Raw genomic sequence first — 20,152 nt, forward strand, 5'->3', positions numbered from 1 at the left:
TGTTCCTGGGAGTTCTTTTGGTATTCCTCTGCATTGTGCTGTACCCTGGTGGTGAAATTTTGAAGCATCTTCTCATTGAATGGAAAGCACATTCGTTTCATTGATTGCAGTACTAGGCCTATATTTTTAGTGCTTTATCATCACTCGCACACACACATACACACACACTTGACCACACCCTAACATATACACACACTTGACCATTGGTGCCCATATGGGGGCAAAGGGGCTCGAGCTCCCCTTGCTGGCTAATGTAATTTAGTATGCTAACATTACTTTATATGTTGATGACTGGATCCATTTCAGTACATGCTACATATGGAATCTTGAAGAGAGACCCCCCCTGAGAAAACTTCTATGGGCACCCATGCACATGACCAATGTGTTGACTTGAAATATATCTAAACAAATGGAACACTTATTTATTTACATGTAATGAGTTATTTACTTGCACCCCGCCTGTATTTCATACTAAGGGTAGTATTAGAAGTATGGACTTTTTCATTATATGAAAAACAAGGACTATGTTGAACATCTCTAGCACACGCAAGAATACACAGATTCTAATTGTTTCTTTTTTATCGTGTAGGCAAAGAAATTGCCTTTATTTTTATGTATAACACATGTATAGCAAGACCAAAAAATAAATTGTTTCAGATTGTTGAAAATCACATAAAATGCCCAGGTTTCTGAGATATTGCCAACTTAAAAACCCTGGGATTCAATGTGTTAAGACTCAATGTGTGATACAATAAAATCTCATTTCACTGCATTATTTTTATAGTAGAGGATATAAACTCACCTTGGTGTGTCAGTTAATCAATGTCCTATATTTTGCACTATGGTTAAAATTGTACTGAAGAACTGGGGAAAGGAAGGCGGATAAACAGGTGTTCATTTTTAACAATGTAGGAGTCATGAAGTAACCTTAATTTTTTTTAATTCACTATTTTTTTCCAGTTGATTCTGCCCTACCGTGGAGATCACTATGACATGCTTAGGTTGAAGCTGGTTGGAGACCTTGGGCAAGTCCTCTTCTTACCATATAATCTTCGAGATGAAGACTCTCTGCGAAAGGTCATGAAGTACTCAAACGTTGTTATAAATTTAATTGGCCGGGACTGGGAAACTATGAACTTCAAGTTTGAGGATATTTTTATTGAAGGTCCCAGGAATATTGCCAGAATAGCTCGTGAAATGGGTGTCGAGAAGCTGATTCATGTTTCAAGCTTAAACGTTACAAAACATCCACAGGTATGCAATTTTCTTCTAATTACGAGTATATTTTGTCAGTTACTTAGTGAAGTAATAACAGAGCCTGAAAATGTCAGTATGTTTTGCATATTTACTGGATACATGGAAAACTGAAAATATTAGATTTTTTATAGGGTCTGTATTCTGTCCTCAGTACATATTATGCTATTCATTTCTAGTGTAATTTTATAGCAGGCTCAAAGCTTCTGTAATGGAATTCTTTTCAGTTTAAGAAGTAACAAACACTTAAAATATTTTATTTCAGTTCATTAATCACGTTATCTGTTTTTAGTTATACAGTGTCTCATAGGTTATAGCATTATTACCCCTAGATCATAGTTTCTCAACCTATGGGATGTGATCCACTGCTGGTCCTAAGGGGACATTTGGTGGGTTGCAAAGTTGGGCTCAAAAATTTATTTACTGTATCTTAAAAACCTATTACATTTAAATTACTAAGACATATTGTTTTAACAATTTAAATTCAACTCGTGTTGAACATAGTCTAAACTCTACATTTAAGAGGTTAGTATTCTGAACTTTCGGGTGAGGCATTAAAATTCCTCATGCCATTCTCCACCTCATGTTTGTATGAAAAGGGATTTTCATCCCTGATTCAAGTGAAAAGCAAGTACAGAAATACACTTGACGCTCACTCAGATTTATGACTTAAGTTAACCACCATTGAACCCAACATACACAAGCTTATGCAAAAAAGGCAGCCCCAACCGTCACATTAGTTCTGTGAATATATTCTTTAATAACAGCATGTGTGCTTAGTTAGATTCAGCCTAGAGTAAACTAGTCTTTTAAATTACATACTTACTTTTCTAGAATGAAGTACGTGTAATTTGTTTAAGCAAGCATAAAAGAGCGCTTCTTAAAGTGCTTGATTTAAGCAAAAACCTTACAAGTAAGTCTGCCAGTTGCCATGCTTATGGGACCCATGGAGTGTGAATATCCTTCAAGGTGGGTCCTGTACTAAAAAAGGTTGATATCACTGCCCTAGACAGATACGACATTTATTTATTATAACTAGAGCCCGGAAGTTCAGGCATTTATTTTCGTTAAAATAGGAAGGCAAAAAGGCTTTTATAAGGTGGAAAATAGGCACTAAAAATGGAAAAAAGGCAAAATAAACGGAAAAAAAGGCACATTTGGAAGTCACTTACTTTTATCGATAATTTCTGGCAAAATGTTAAAATCTACTTTGGGAAGCGCATTTCAATTTTCTCCATCTTGATTGCACATAACTACAAGGTGTTTTTTTTTAAAATTCTCAACATTCATTGATAGTTGTCTGTCAGAGAGAATGTTTTTCATAATATAAAATGAATTTTCTACTTAGACAGAAGTTATTGGAGCATACATAAAACAAGCTAATGTAGCTGGACCCATTTCGGTAACAGCATTTTCACCTCTTAGAATATCACAAATTGTTTTGAATTGTTTCTGCATTTGCACTCACTACCCGTTTGCACTTTTCCGCAACAGCTGACCCCTTTTCTCCTGGCACTTCCATCATCTGCTGCATAAATTCCTCGAAGATTTTCATGGATGCTATAAGTCGCTCACCTCTTTTTTCTAGCTTTGTAATTGTTTCTGGCAAAGCACCATAATGTGCCAAAATAAACGACAGTTCATTCTTCAGTTCTGAATAGCACAGGAGTTTTTCACTTCACGAATTGAAGCCGCTTCATTTTCTGGAAGAGCATCGGTCACCTCACTGATTTTTTCAAGGTTGTTAGCATAATATATAGCTGCTGATATCCAGGTTCCCCATCTCATCAAGACTGGTTGCGGAGGTAAACTAAGCTCAGGTGCAACTTCCTGAAATTTTTGGGTTCGAGAGGGAGATTTCAGAAATATCTTCTTTGTGTTCGAAATCAACCTGTCCACTTCTGGGTGCAACACTCTAACTTCTTCGGCGATTCTGTGCATTGCATGGGCTACACATGTGATATGAAGCATGTTCAGGAAGAGAATTTTCAATGCTATGGCAGCCTTCTTCATATAGGGAGCTGCATCACTGATAAAAAGTAACACGTCTGGCCAGAGCAGAAGTAGGGAATTTGAGAATAACTGAGCTATTGATGAACCATTGGCTCTCTCTAGTTGTTCTGACGTGAGAAGAAATGACGAGGATTCTCTGCATGTTGGTTCCATAGTTCCTATGATGACGTTGGCTATATAGCATCCCATAGCATCAGTAGTTTCATCTATTGAAATCCAGATCTTCTTTCCACCAACTTCAGCAAGAATTCTTTGCAGAGCTTCTTCGTAGCAGACGCTTAAATAAGTTTTCCGCAGCTTAGATTCCGACGGCACCGTTTCTTTAGTGCATTTCTCCAGGAATTTCCTCATTGACTTGTTTTCCACTTTCCAGAAAGGTATTCCCGCTTCCATGAAAGCTTTGCACAGTTCAAGAGAAAACTGAGATTGCCTGTTAGATGAAGTGCCCACTGTTGAAATTAGGGACATCTTCTTCTGTCCGATCATTTTAGCAGCTGCAGATTTATGTTCTGGTGTTGACACATGCTGAGATATAAAGTATTTTTTCTCATGGTTGCTTGTTTTTTCACATATCTTGCAGAGAAGAATAGTACAGTTCGTCGAAAATGTGCTTTCACCAAATTCACGCACGTAACCATGTAACTTACCACTTAATGGCACACTAAATTTCGGCATGATGACAACTACACAATCCTTTCCCTCCAAAGTGCAGAACTAAACTAAAGATAGAGAACTTGATTTTATAATCCATGCAAAGGCCCTTGGGCATTAGTGCTGTTTCTTGTCAATAACCTCCTGACACGGACGCGATGACGTAATTGTGCAGGTTTTTTCTGCAACAGGTTTTCAGCAGTCAATCATGTACAAGGAAATATTAACCAAAAGGCAATATCCTAACTCAGCATGAAATACTTTTTTCTCACACTTTTCTCCTTCAGCAATATTGAAACATGCGTGAGTTCAATATTACTTAAATAAGGTGAAAATTATTCACATAATAAACGGAAGAAAAATAAATGCCAACAACATTTTTTTGGGAGAAAATTAATTTACATACATATTTTTTTTAAAAAAAATGGTGAAATTTCATTGAAAAAGGCAAAAAAAAAGACATTATAATTAAAAATGGGCAGTGGGGTCCAAAATAGGCAAAATGAAAAGGCTTCTAAAACATTCTAAACAACGTATACCTGGAAAAATTTTATCAATATATGCAGTAGATAACTTTTTATTTTATTTTGCCAAACTTCCGGGCTCTAATTATAACATACTAGCTGATTGCCCGGCATTGCCCAGATATTTATTTATACCAATCTTCCAATAGACAGGAGTTCTAACGATAGTGTAAAATGAACTTGGATTTGAATGGCATTGGGAGTGTCACTATTCATCTTAGTGACCCCGTAAACTATGGATTCCACATTAATATTGGTCGTTTTCGATTATTTTTACATGTCACTCCCTTCCCACCCCAACCCAAGGGGTGCCAGGGGTGTATTGGAGCTGCATGGCATTGGTAGTGTCACTATTCATCTTAGCGACCCCAATAACTATGGATTCCACACTAATATCGGTCCTTTTACATGTCACCCCCTTCCCACCCCCACCCCTAGGGGTGCCAGGGGTGTCTTACCCCCACAGTATTTCTTTCCAGATTGCAAGTGCTGTGTGTACCAAGTTTGGTTGAAATCGCTCCAGGCGTTCGAGAGTTATGCCAGAACAAATATACATATATACATACATTTTTATATACGAGGCGCATCCAGAAAGTAAGTCCGAAAGTGCCCCAAGATGGCACAAGTGGTCAGAACAGGTTGCATTTGCGCAGGAGTGGAGGGGGAACACGTAGCCATAACCTGGCGTGAGCGCAGTGGTGAGAGAACTGTAGTATGGGAAACATGGCTGCGTGCATACAGTCTCCCGCCGAGAGCGAGGTACGAGCGGTAATCAGGTTTCTCCACGCTAACAAGCTGTCAGCATCAGAGATCCCCCAGCAGGCATGGTGACGCCTGAATTAGTGGAAAGTGTGCAGTAAGCAATGCTGCAGAACCGGCAGTTCACAATGTGTGAACTCTCATGTCAGCTTCTGCAGATCTTCTGTTCCCTGCTGCATGAGATCGTCACCCAGCGACTGCAGTTTCTCACGTTGTGTGCATGATGGGTTCGTCGTGGAAATTGGTGCGGCCTGCTGTGCATTTTCTACACCATCTTCGGACAAGTCCTTTACTAATGTCATTCTGTCCATACACTTCACACAACTGCCGGGGGATTTCTGATGCCAACAGCTTCTTAGTGTGGAGAAATCTGATTACCGCGTGTATCTCACACTCGGTGGGAGACTGTATGCAGGCAGCCATGTTTCCCGTACTAGTTCTCTCACCACTAACTCCACACAACTGCACTTGCGCCAGGTTATGGCTACGTGTACCTCCTCCACTCCTGTGCAAGCGCGTCCAGCTCTGACTTTCGGAACTTACTTTCTGGATGTGCCTCGTATATTGATGTATCTTTATTTTAGGGATGGGACCAATTAATCGGTACTCTATCAGTATTGACCGATATAGGCTTATTGGTAAAATTACAGATTATTTAACCGATCTGATTTATCGATAAATATCTGATAATTTAGTGCAAAATTCTGATATTTTGTTGTAATTTTTATGGATAATCTCCATGCCCTACTTTCTAAAAAAGTAAATGTCTATTTAACGTCTTTTGCTGTCTTGACTTAATTCATAATCAAAATAACTTTCAATATGCCTGTCTAAATATGCAATTCCTTTTACACTGCAGTCACCTTCAAACACACATTTAGAAAGGAGGTCAATGAACCTTTCATGTTCTTCAAGGACCATTTCTAATTTTATATCGGATCGGTAGAATATTGGTTATCGCTATCAGCCAAAATTTCATATCGACCCATCCCTAATTTATTTACATTGTACAGGGTGTCTACCAGTCGAGAAAGTCATGGAAGTGAAGAAAAAGTAAAGACATCATCAAGAATATTTGCTATCACAATGATTGATTTAGTTTATTATACTTCATCTTTCTCTCCTTTTTGGCTGATCGTGAGATGAGGATGAATAGTGGTAAGATGTGAAGGATGAAGTAACAATCACAAACACATAGGGATGACAACACGAGGCCCACAGAAAATTATACTGTTTGTAAGTCCAGATGTCAGACCCTCGCTATCTGTCAAATGCAGTCCAGGCAGTGGTGACTGCTTAAGAGCCTGTATCAGTGTCACTCGAAAAAAGCACCAGACAGATGTCATTTGTTCTTCCCAGTCCTACCGATAGTGATTCCGTTTCCACCTTCGAACGTGCAAATCCAATGCATGAGAGACCTATTCAAACTTTGCTGGAATGAGGGTTGTTCTGTCGAAAGAAGGAAAACCAGGTTCCCTGATCGATTCTCCCCCCCCCCCCTCTCATGAAGGTCAGAATCTGACCATAACAGGCCTTTTTTTTCCCAGCCCCCACCTTTACAACCCCAGGTTTCTGTGACAAGACGAAACTTCTTCCGAGCATCCGGAAGAAGAAAAACACATTGAGGAACATCGCAACACAACTTGCATTACTTACATGTAATGGAGCCAATGACTATATAGGAAGGGGGGAGGGTGTCCAAAGGGTCCGGATCTCCTACGAGAAACTTATAAAGTACTAAAATTAAAAGATGTAAATATGCTTGTTTTGTTTAGCATCTGTTGTATAATCAAGAGAGATGTAATTCCGTCGAACTTATTGTAAGGCAAGGATTACATTGGGATCATACAACTTTGGATGACAGTATCAAAGAACATTTGTGCACACTACTACATAAAAAATATGCATAAAATATTAAATTAAGAGCTTTACTTCTCATCAAATGGATCTAACATCCTTTTTCGTTATTCAATAAATATTAAATTCTTTATCTCTTTCACAATTACCTTGCCAGGGCAGTTGTCTTTATTAAAATTGAAACAATCTTAACAATTCATAAGCTAGATAATGAATACATGCTGTTATAATCCTATTCTTATACCACCTTTTTCCTTTTCATGTAATAATAATACAATATTAATTAATATTTTTAATATTATTAATTTAATGTATTACAGTTATTTTAATTTGTTATTATTAGAGGAAGGTACCAACATGTATGTAATTGGTTTGTAACATGGAATAGCAGGATATCTCTCCTGTATGCGCTGTAATCGTAGAGGCGGGAGCGGGAATTAATGACCAAGTTGTATAGTAGTGCATAACTATTCAGCCTGTTTCGAAACATGTGCGGAACAGGTGCAAGACATTCTTTTGTTTTTTCTGTAGTTGAAGGATTATCAGAGGTGAGATTGTTTTGATGTTGTTTCTTTTCCTAACGTAATATAAACGTCCCAAACCGTGGCCATGAAATCTAAGGCATCATGCTTTGGGCTCCACCTGAGAATGAATCATGATGTGATGAAACTGATAAGGAGACATTCACAAAGAACACCCATGCCAGGATTTCGGATCCCTGAAATCGTAGCGTTCAGTGCTAACCACTGCATCACGGAGGCCGGCGCTAATGTACATGAATATCAGTCCAATTGTTAGCCGTTTGGAATCATTGGGATAGTCGTGTAGCTCACTAATATGTGCATTTTTAGCATTTTTGATACCATTAAAACTATTTACAGCCAATGCATATTACTCATATTATACCATAACGACGAATCTGCAAATTTACTGCAGGACTTTTCAAACATCCGCAAATAAGGTTAATACTGTTTATTGTTCATACCTATCATAGTTATCTAGAAACACATGAATGTCAGTTTCCTCGCAGCTCATGAATTCCCAGATTCCCAGGAGTCGTCGTGAAGGATCATTTCATTTTTGTTGTTCTATGCACTGGCATAGGAGGAACAAAATTTTGAGAAAATCAAAACTTAAATGAAGGCAGTAAAAAACCTTGAAAAAACAAAAGTGTGTGGTAAATGCAAGCTCTTCTTAAAATGATCTCCGATTACCATTTTTGTCTTTGAATAGCATTTAAAGCGAAAGTTAAAAGCGATGATAGTGAAATATTTTATAGTTTATTCCATCCCTACCTAGAAAGCAGCTCTGTGATACCGACTTTTATATTCCCAGACCCCTCTGAAAGAAAATCCTGCGTACACTAGCAGTTGCAAGTGAGTGTGGATATGTGTGATATGTGGGGTCATTGTAAATGTAAGAAGGAACATCACCTGTAGCACGCCTCTTTGAAAAGTCACGAGCTGCTGTTGAGTTCAGGGTGTATGGTACTACATGGATACATACAAGTCTAATTCTGTTGTTAAAATATAGCTTCAGTTTTCATCTAATGGGTTTTTATTAAATAAAAAATATTTATTTTCTTAATTGCTAATTTCCAACTTTACGTAACTTGAGGTCGAATAAATAAAGGTTAAGGAAGACGAAAGAAAGATCAAGAATTTTGGTTGTGTTATTTTGGTAGACACCCTGTTATAACATATTTGGGGACTTTACATTATGTTACAGTACCTTCATTGTCGTGTGTACACACATTACTAACCATCCCTCAGAACTATGAGTGTCCGCTCACATCAGCCATGGTGCAACAACTAACATACAAATTCTAAGGAGCATTCCATGTGTCCTTCAGAGCAGGGGTGCCAACCACAAAAACAAAATCATTACCAAGCAACGAATATTGTCCAATTTTCAACTTAGTCACAACAGGATACATGCAAGTAGGGATGTTCTCGGACATTCTGTACATTCACTGCTTGAAAATATCTATACAAACAAATATCTAGGCTCATTATCATCTCATCTACTATCGGATTAAAAATTATAGATACAAGAGTTTGGACTCCTATTAAAAATTAACAAGTAAACCTACATAAAAATGATTTGCATCGAAATTTAGCTTTTAAAAAAAATTAGCATATATTAGCAAAGAATTGAATATTCAAAATTTTGATGTAACTCGTTTTTATGTAGGTCTACTGGTTAATTTTTAATAGGAGTCCAAACTCTAGTATCTATAATTTGTAATCCGACAGTAACCTGTTTCACACTGCTTCTGTTTGTAATGCTTACTTATTCCACTTTCCAGCCTCTTATACTGCCAGGCGGATCTAAAATCCTTTCAACCAAATATGAAGGAGAAGAAGCTGTAAGAAATGAATTTCCTGATGCCATAATTATTAGACCGGCAGACATATACGGTCACGAAGATCGGTTTTTGAGGTAGACCTAATTTCAATAGTTTTTGGAATAGTTTTGCAATATTAATGCACCATATTTTCCTTTGAATGTTGTTTGGAGAAATGATTGTGATAAATACAAAGTATATTGTGCTTAAGTTCCGTTTCGCTTCTTCTTTCGCTCCTTCTCTCTCCCTCTACTTCTCTTTAAACACAATTTTCAAATCATTTGTGTCCAGAGAGAGAGAAACATCTTTCTCTCTCACTCGGGGTCTGGATTAACGAGGTTTTACTGTATTTTATTTTGAGTGGAAAGAAAGAGAAAGGGAGAGAGGAAAAAATGTCCTGTGAAAAGAAATAAGAAAGTGATAGAGAGAGAGGGGGGAGGGGGATCTTGTTAGAGCTAAAGAGAGAGGGAAGAGAGAGAAAGAGGGCACTGGGGAGAAATCTCTCTGTCTCTTTCTTTTTTCAGACCAAGGGGAGAAAGAGAGAAGAATAGGTAGGTAGTAAGGTAGGTAAAAATGTGAAAAATAATTATAGTACAAATCTGGTTGCAGGTTTACATTTTCTTGTAGAAATACAAGAAAATGTTTGAATTATTTTCTCAAATTTAGATCTTTAAGCCCTCTAAGAATGTATAACCAACGTTCCACTGTATATTTTGTTGATAGAAGTGATAACATACTGCTCATTGGTCCAGAATTAATTTTTTTACTTTTGTACATTCTGCTAGTTACTATAAAGTTAAAAAGTATTTTAATTCTTTCCTTTATGACACCTTTCTGAAATATGTTGAATGCATTACTTCTTAAACCCTGTGCTGTTACCTAAACAGGTATTATAGTTCAGAAATATACCGTATTTTCAAGTAATAGACAGAAGACTAAACACTACTATTTTTTCTGTAGCTTTTGACAGTCATTTCTTTTGTCTTGGTTATTTTACATTGTTTTTCTATCCTCTGCCTTAATCATGATGAAATGGATGATGGGACAAAACTTTACCTGGGTTTGAACTGAGTTTTTATGGCTTCATAGTACTTTTGCTGACCACTCCGCCACAGAAACTGGTGTCGGTAATTATTATAATTTCGGTTGGTTTGTAGATAGGTTACTTTTTTTCAGTTTTCTCAAGTACGATTTAATTCCTGCTCCACTTATTACATATTTTGTTCTGTTGTAACAATTTGAACATTGTGTTCCTCCACAGGTATTACATGCATCCATGGAGGAGACAAATTCGTTTCATGCCATTGTGGAAGAAAGGAGAGGCTACCGTGAAGCAGCCTGTTTGCGTGAGTGATGTGGCTGCTGGCATTGTCAATGCTATAAAGGATCCTGATATCCGTGGTGATGTGTACCAGGCTGTTGGGTAGGTGTAGCTGGAAGCTAAGCCTAATTATGCACAATCTTTTGCTCATGTGGTGATCTCTGGTGGGATTTTTTCTGACCAAATCAGTGCACAGTGGCTTTTGGGTTTACCTGTCCTCAAATCAGCAGGTAAAAGTGGCTGGAGTGTGGCTGAAATCACCTCCTCTATGGCTGACACTGCTTACCTCCACACCCTTTATCTGTTTTCATAGCACAGTGCAATGCATAGTGGATAGCTTTGGGAATATACTTCTCCTCTGGTAATGTTCCAAAGATTCATATTTGCATTGTTACATACGCTTGAATGTGTCTTATAACTAATTTGATCACTGCCATGACCATGTGATGCAATAGGAGAGGTGCTGGACATTTAAATACACAGCGACTGTTTTGTGGTATGTAATTTGAAATTAAGCACTGTATTATATGTGGGTCAGTCAAAAAGTTAGTTGCACTAGCATGATAGAAATAGCATATGGAATCTGAGGGACAGTTCTTGTATTTATATGAAAGTACACTACCAAAGCTACATTTCTACATAATTGCAAAGTCTGTTCAAACATTGTCATAGCATGACATGAGTTTTACCTTGTTCGAAGAATTCCTGTCCAGTTTTCGATAACCATTCTTACGTTGCAGTTTTAACTTCCTTATTGGAATGACAAAGTTCTTCTTTCATAGGTCTAAACACATGATAAGATATGAAAATCGCAGTATGTGAGGTTTGGACTATGAATTAGTTCATTAATATATTCAACATTGTCCATCATCGTTGCAGTTGACAGCTTTCTTGCTGGTAGTCATCCTCAATATCTGTATGCCCATTCTCGGAACAACACATGCCATTTTGCGATCGCCAGTGACAAAATTGCTTTATCACCGTACACTTCATGCAATTGGCGATGAATCTCAGTAGGGTTCTTGCCCACAGCAAGGGAGTGACTGCGCGCACTTCTACTTTGGATAACACTTCCAACTGACATGACATTTTCACCACTGATAACGTCCGATCCTTAACAGCTGTGGTGCAACCTTTACTCCATCTTTCGAAGGTAAATTTGAGCAGTGTTCCCAGCCACGCTCATCAAAATGTCTCTTTCCGACAACATGTTATAGGTAAGTGCAACTTATTTTTTGACTGACCCATGTATATAGCCTTTCATACTATGGAAAGGAGAGACGTGGTAGTAAATAATTCAGGTACGTTTTCCGTGAAGCTATTTTAAGCAACGACACAACAAATTCCAATGAGGATGGTGGCAGTGGCTACCGAAATTAATAGAAAATTTCTTAAAATAGCTTCACGGAAAAGTGACTACCTGAATTATATAGCCTCATTGTTACCTCTTCTGACCTTCCTTCCATTCATTTAATATATTATTCCTCCGAAAGTAAAAATGAAAACAGTGAAGCATACGCAAGCCGATTATTTGGTACCATTTTCAAACCTGAAGTCCTGATGTGCGTGTATATCAGTACACTGGTCCAATGTAAAATGGCAAATTATGTTGTTTAGAACCCGGAATGGTAAAAGGGGTTGCTGTATATATTTAGAAATGTATTTGAAAAACAGCATATGCATTTTTGTTTCATGTCAATAAGGAAGATAACAGAATGACAAAATGATGGAAGTAAGCTGCTGTTTACTTTATATTACTAAATTCAAAGGTTCATTGTTACAGAAATTGTTTCTAGCTGAGCAGAATCCAATTTATATTATCCTTACTCAGAGCCTGAAGTGGAAAATGTTAGTTGGGGGAAATGTTTGGTAGGGGCTTGTTAGGTGAAGGGTAGCTCCTATAGTTTATCATGGTGATGGTGAGACAGCTGGGAGAATTTTTACGAAAATTTTGCTACCTGAGGGATAACCCCCCCCCCCCCCCCCCTTCGAGTACTATCTGACTGTCCTCGTCTCCTCTTTTTACTTATACACAGCAATGAAACCATTAGTTTGTTTCCAAACTCAGTTTTAGCATTATTTTTCTATTCCAGGCCTAAACGATACCTTTTGTCTGAACTTGTTGATTGGTTCTACAGAGTAACACGAAAAGATGCAGAATGGGGCTATATGAGATATGACATGCGCTGGGATCCCTTCTTCTCATTGAAGGTCACATACACTGCAAAAATTTGTCCTAGCTGGCCTATTGGATATCTTGGATGGGAAAAACTTGAAAAGGTGAGTGGTGTCTTAATCTTTAACTCGAAATGTGGAGTCGGGGATACCCCAGTTGAAGATTTGATTTTCTTCCCCATGAATAGACATGAATGATTTTTTGCAACTTGTTTCTAGTTCCATCCATTGGTTTGGTCTTGGCTGTATTTGAAGTAGAATTTGTACAATGTTGTAAATAAAGCAAGTTATATTTTGAGGCTGTGTGGATAAATCACTGTGTACATAAAGTAGCAGAATGCAGTTAAGAAACCTCAAAAAATCAATAAAAACTGAAAGAAATATTGAAAATGGCCCAACAATTTGGGGAATGACCAAAAACAAACACAAAAAAAATATCTTGTGGTTCTAACTGACGGGAAAAGTGTTACTATTATCAGGGTGTCGACCAGTCTGGAAAAGTGAGGAAATTGACTTTTTTCTGGAGAAGTAATGGCAATGTCAGGGAAATTTACTGTGTTTCTGGAAAAATCAATATTTTTGTGGAAGTGTACCAAAAAAAGATTCTTGAACAAAGAAGATAACGAGCAAGAAATATTTAACTTGTTGGGGACATCAGTACAGTTTGATGTACTGTTGTTAACCGTGTGTTAGTGTTGTCTGCTATTTCCCGGCGTTAACTATTTTCAGTTTGAGGATAAATTCTACAATCAGTCCGAGGGCCTTGCGATGGGCAACCCGCTGTCTGCTCCTTTAGCCAACATAACTATGCACATGGCTGAAAAAAAATGAGACTCCACACTCCAGAACTGCAATACATCCGATATGCGAGGTATGCGGACAACACAATAGTAATGTACAAAAAGGCAGAAGAGCTCAAGCTAAATAGCATCCACCCCAGGCTCAATTTCACCGTAGAACAAGAGAAACATGGTAAGATCAACTTCCTGAACATCACCATCAAAATTCATAACCACTGTCTATAGAAAATCATATGCAGGCAACCAGTACATACACACTCTCTCTCTAGCCACCACCCCCCCCCCCAACAAAAAGCAAATTTGTCAGAGAGCCTTCTCCTACTGTTGCAACTTTCCACTTGGTGCAGTAAAGCGGAAATACAGGCCAGACACCCTAACCAGCCACAAGCAACCTCCAACGGCCAATATAAATGGTTTGCCTTCCCCTACCATCCCACCCCATCCAACCACATATCCAAAGCCCTTCTCCCATATGGCATCAAAGTAGCACACACCCAATGCCAAAGTAGCTGATAAATGAAACAAATACAAACGGTACTTCCTGTCGTCCCTTGATAACCCAGGTGTATATAATGCAGAGTGCGAGTGCAAGGCACATTACATTGGCAGATCCATCAGATCTGTCAATGAAAGAATCCAACAGCACCTAACAGATGCGAAAAAAGCCCAACCCACTACTGGTCTTCCTAAACACATCAAATACAATAGCTATAAAATTCAAAAGGTTCAAGTCAAACACACTGCCCACACACTCGTAGACACCAAAAATCAAGGAAAAACATGCCATAATGCACTTCCCGCACAAGCTAAACACCACACTTGGATTCCCCTACGACAACAGTTAACACCGGGAAATAGCAGACGACATGGACGCAGACGCACGGTTAACAGTGCACCTAGCAGCAGCCAGAGAACTACAAACAAAAGATGCACACCAACTAACAGTACAGCAAGATCCAACGAGGATGGTGGCAGTGGCCACTGAAATTGATAGAACAAATAAAAAACAGTTTCGCGGATAAGTGAGTACTAGTTTCTCCGTATTTAAATATTATTAGTCAATATGTGGCAAATATTATGTAAAATCTTACATTTGATGCCCCTATCCAACAGTCAATTTCTGTTGAGTTTTCCTTCTTGTTACTACTTTTAACTGCATTTAGTGGGTCTCTCTAAGTGTGGTGTTTAGCAGAAATGTTGTGTCCGTATACAAATGTGTAAATATGTGAATTGCTCTGAAGACTTGATCTGGAAAACCTGGAAAAGTCAGGAATTTTGTTTTTACGAAATTGTAGACACCCTGATTATGTCTATCATCGTTTTAAGGCATTGGAATTCAAAATGATGACTTTTCATCAGCTGCTGAGCCTCTGGACTTTTCAAACTTCTGAAATATGGTTTCCCTTGATAACTTTTTAAGTATCAAGCATAGCCCCATTCTAGAATTGTACATGGTAGATGAATGGTGGGGAAGTGCCAATATGTGTACCAATAGAGGATAGTCATAAAATTACTGATACTGATAAACAGTAGGGTCACAACAATTCAGTTGATAATGCATCCAGTGCCACAAGGTAGAGTTGATTCGAATTTTTTTTCTGGGGGATCAAGATGTAGAGGTGACAAGTGTACACTGTTGACCTCTTAACTCCCATTACTGCCAAGATTGTTAATGCATGGTGTTACACTTTTAGAGCCCCTTCTTACCTATATGGAGTATTTGTGAATATGCACATTGGTACGTTATGTAGATATGCTAAAAATATAAAATAGTACTTAACAGTACAGATCTTCTGTGACGTGTAGTTACAGATGTTTCAAAAAGTCTTTTTTTTCCCCTCAAATAATTTCTTGTAGGTTGATTAAAACACATGTTAAAAGAAAACAAAATGAAAGGAGATCATAGGTACTGATTAGAGTATGTGTTAAGTTCATACTTCCAGTAGGAACACTTCATTTGTGCATTTTTATTTGACACAATTTCTGAGACTTTTCATAAAATCTCATATATAGTTATTTCAATCCCTCAACAGCAAGAGATTTAAATATACAATTCCTGTTCTTTCAGGATCATGTAAGCGATGAAGTGAACAAGAAAGTCCCAACCTTGGAAGATTTAGGAGTTGTCTTAACTGAAATGGAAAACCAAGTGCCTTGGGAACTAAGGCCATTCAAGGCTGGTGCATATTATGATGAAGAATTGGGTGAATTTGATGCCCCTGCACCTCCAAAAGTGTTCGCATAGACTATTCAACTTTGCGACATAGTATTAATAGAAATTTGCATTGTTTCTTGTATTGGTTGGAAAGAATTAAGGAAAGATAAAATATTGTAGAGTGACATTTTGTAAATAAAAATTATTACTTGTGAGGATGTCTAGACTCTACATTCTTTAGATTCAGTCCTGTGATAAATCAATCATTTTCTATAGTTTTATTTTTCTGGAGGAACAGATCCTCTCAGTGAGAAGTTCCAGTTACAACAGGACAATTAAGTTATGTTACACATGAGCAAGTTTTGAAAATGTACAGTGATGTTAATAAACAGTTTGTAGTGTATTTTCCTCTGCTCTCATTTATATTGCACAAATTCTAACATAGTTGTTATTTGTAAGACTGCAAACAATTGAAATCATAGACTGGGGGAAAGTTCAGAAAAGTATGAAGAAACTTGAACTGCCCTAATTTGTGGAAATCTGTTCTGGGATGTTCAATCCTTTTTGCAAAGAAGAATGTGACAGCAATTCATTGTGAATTCACCAGACGTAACTCCAATTTTTTAAATTTATATCAGAGCGCGAAGAATGCATTGTTAGGAATATGTCTAACACTAAAAAAAGTCAGTAAATTGGATTAATTTGACTTTCCATTACCGCTAAGGATTAGAGATATGTCAGAATCGGACTGCACATACACCTCTCAGAGGTAAAAGGTAAAGTGCTCCCCTGTGCATAGCACCATGCCATGAAGGCGTATAGGGTGTGTGGGGGTAACGCCCCACACTTTCTTGATCCGGTCGTGAGTGGGGGTGATGTGTTCAGCATCATGCCCCTGACTGCCTTTACCCCCCAGGGTTTCCCCCCAGGTACCCATGTTATTCGACGCTGGGTGGATGCCGGGGCCGCTTCCATTGCGTAAACAAAACTGAAAACCATATTTTTGGAGTTACGTTCCTCTGGTTCTTGTGACGAATTACACTGTCCAACAAAATTGAAGTTGGGGGTGATTCTAATTGAATTTGATGTGCTGATTTCAAATCTAATTACAGAATTTATCCATCACCCATGAAATTTGAGTAACAGGGTACATACAAAATATCAGGTACATACAAATCTTATATAGCGTTATAGTGATACGATGCAATATTATTTACAATGACATATCTAGAATGTCTTCGAACTTGATTTTCGGCTGTACTTTGCCTGAGGAACATCTCTTTTCAGTGTCCAGCAATAATCTGCCAACATATTTGGAGTCCATTTTCCCTGGTATAGCCTTTCCATTTCACCAATATCCTGGTGGAAATGTTCTCCATGTTCGTCGCTCATTATCCCAAGGTTTTGCGGGAAGAAACGAGGTGGGAGTCTAAAAAGTGTATCTTCAGAGACATATTACACCTCAGAGCATGATAGTTCTGAATCAAATTATTGATAAGTTCTCTGTAATTTTCTGACTTGTAGTTTCTGAGGAAATTTATGCAAACTTCCTTGAAAGATTGCCAAGCAGCCAATTCCAGCTCATTTAGGTTATTTTCAAACTCATTATCTTTCATTAGTTTCCTGATTTGAGGGCCAACAAATATTCCCTCTTTTATTTTCGCCTCAGTAATTCGCGAAAACCTCTCTTTGAAGAACATAAATCCACTACCCTCGCGGTTCATTCCTTTTACAAAATTCTTCATCAGACAAAGCTTTATGTGGAGAGGAGGCAGTAAGATTTTGTCTGAACTTACAAGTGGTGGATGAATAAAATTCTCCTGTCCTGTGATGAGTGACTCTCTCTTCGGCCAGTTCTTTTTAACATAATGATTTTTTCTATCTCTAACAGCAAAATTTGGTATAACCTAGTTGCAATCCTAAGAAGATAGCAATAACTTTTAAATCTCCACATATCTGCCAAGAGTATTTACAGTACTGGATATTTGTTAATAACAGTTTCATGTTTTAGTAACTTTCCTTCATGTCCCAGGAATATGCTACGGGAATGCTTGGATATTTATTTCAATTGTACAGTAGCACTTCTTTCAAACTTGTTTTCAAAGAGTCTAAAAACAAATGCCATTCTTTACTTTATGGACAACACCTAGTGACTCGAATAGACCATCGATGTTAGAACAGAAAACAAGGTCCTTATCTTCAGCATACATATCTACAAAGTCTTTTTGGCGTTGCCGGAAAAAAAGTAACTAGTGTCACTCTCCAACAAATGCCATCCTTTTAATCGCGATGCAAGCAGTTCCGCTTTACCATTACTTAACTCTAGATTTCGAACTAAATCATTAAGATCCTCTTGAGTTATCAAAGTGGGGTTCAGCTGTTGAAACACTTCCCACAAAATCAGGATCACTATGCAATTCCCAACATTTGTTAGGAACACTTTCACTTTCTTCCGTTATACTTATGTGATCTGCTGGAGCAGGTATAGGAACTCCAGGTCCATGAGGCACCGGTCGAGTTGATGATTCTAGTGTTGCATATTTCACTGTTTGCCTTGATGTAGGTCCAGTCCCAATTAGCCTCACTGTGCATAAAGTGGACTTAAAACACCAAATCAATCCAATCAATCCAACTGTTTGCCTTGATTTCGAATTTATCCCAGATATATTTGTCAAGCAAAAATAGAAGTCTGTTATATGATCCTTAGGTTCCCGTCATATCATAGGAACTCCAAAAGGCATATGACGAGATCATTTCAGCCAACCACTCAAAAGCGTTACACAGTTCGCACAACAGATATCAGGGGCCCATTTCTTGTCTTCGTTTATCTTATTGTCAAGTAACACTCTTAAGCTTTGCTTACACGAGGAGTAAATTTCTCCTATTTGCTTTTCAGGTCAACTCACCACAGATATAACAAAAATTGTTCCTGTCGTTTACGCAACTTCTTGACATGATTCTGTCTTTGCTTCGAAACACTCACTGGAACTGAAGAACACTCCGGAAAGCTTCTTTCCTCCAGACAACTTGCTATTGAAATGAGAAGTAGACATAACAGTTAAATCACAGCATTGTGTTGAAAAGTTAATCATTGTCAAATTTTTCAGTTGGATTGTTTAACAAGTTTAGTTGTTGTCATTCATGCAGACATCAATGGCATAAAGTTACTAGTATATTGTCGGAACAAAGACATAAAAATATTTTAAATATTGCCTACCAATCAGCTAATTATGGACTGCATGCTGCAATAAGAATACTGAATTATATTTTTATTGTTACAAAAAAATGGTGGGTGATTGACAATTTCTGACTTCATTTTCGGAATCAGCAGGTGGCAAAACTTAAAGAACCGTTGAAATTTTACTTTTAACAAAACCATTGTTGGACAGTGTTATCAGTTGCTGAACAGAAACCTACATTGCACTCGGAATGTCCCGAGAAAAGCAGCAGCAATGTGTATACATAAAGTTTTGGAAAAATGGCCACACACCTTTCAAATTATGAAAACTGCTTTCTGTGTTCAAATGTTTGTGTAGTTCACACAATTTCAAGAAGTTTGGAAGCATAAATGAAGACGATTTTTTAAAAAAAAAGTATGAATCATGTCAAAAAGTATTTGAATATGCGACGTGTGTGCAGTTTGTTCTCTGCCTCCTGACTAACGAGCAAGAAAACACACACATTGCCCAGATTTTCTTTTACTAAACACACCTCTCTGATACAAGAGCTCCCTGGGACTTCTGGTTATCTCCTCAGATGAAGATTCAAGGAGATAGATACAATAAAGAAAAATCTGTTGGATGACTCACTGGCATAAATACATGGGTGCTGTGGGACAATGCTTTGAAAGGGATGAACAGTTTGTAGTAAAGTTTATTTTTCTACATGACTGTTCTTGACACTTTTAGATTGCACTTGGAAAACTAACTGCTCATGTAGTAATTTCTATTTTTTTAGCATAATTGCAAAAATACACATTTTGACAGTTGAGAAACAGCCTTGGTGGATTGCTCGGCATAATGCCAGAGGTTCAAAATTCGAACCTTGGGAAGGGATGGGTGTATCAGTGTGCTTGTCCCTCACCCATTTCATGAGTTCTTAATTTGTCATCATTGCAATTAACCTTTGGGGAAGAAAGCAAGAAAAAAATAACAAAATAGAACTAGAAATGAATGTGCTTAGTTCACTTAATCATGACGTGCAATAATTATGAGCTAAGAATAATATGTATAACCAGACAGAAAAACTTACCATTAAGTAATTAACTTCAATATTTCATTAAAAGAGCACATGCTC

The 20,152-nt window shown here is 37.7% G+C and overlaps 1 protein-coding gene across 1 annotated transcript in view; it reads left to right on the plus strand.

Moving 5' to 3' along the window:
• Positions 1-16,259, plus strand: part of ND-39 (NADH:ubiquinone oxidoreductase subunit 39) — a 30,938-nt gene extending 14,679 nt beyond the window's left edge. Inside the window, exons 3-7 of the mRNA XM_083124620.1 lie at positions 961-1,254; positions 9,367-9,500; positions 10,667-10,828; positions 12,820-13,006; positions 15,770-16,259. Coding sequence (XP_082980746.1) covers positions 961-1,254; positions 9,367-9,500; positions 10,667-10,828; positions 12,820-13,006; positions 15,770-15,946 — 954 coding nt within the window. The 3' untranslated portion in view covers positions 15,947-16,259. The remainder of the gene's footprint in view (positions 1-960; positions 1,255-9,366; positions 9,501-10,666; positions 10,829-12,819; positions 13,007-15,769) is intronic.
• The last annotated feature ends 3,893 nt before the right edge of the window (positions 16,260-20,152 follow it).

Source organism: Lepisma saccharinum, chromosome 6 (genome assembly GCF_977018435.1).
Source record: "Lepisma saccharinum chromosome 6, izLepSacc3.1, whole genome shotgun sequence".
NCBI classification, from domain to species: domain Eukaryota; kingdom Metazoa; phylum Arthropoda; class Insecta; order Zygentoma; family Lepismatidae; genus Lepisma; species Lepisma saccharinum.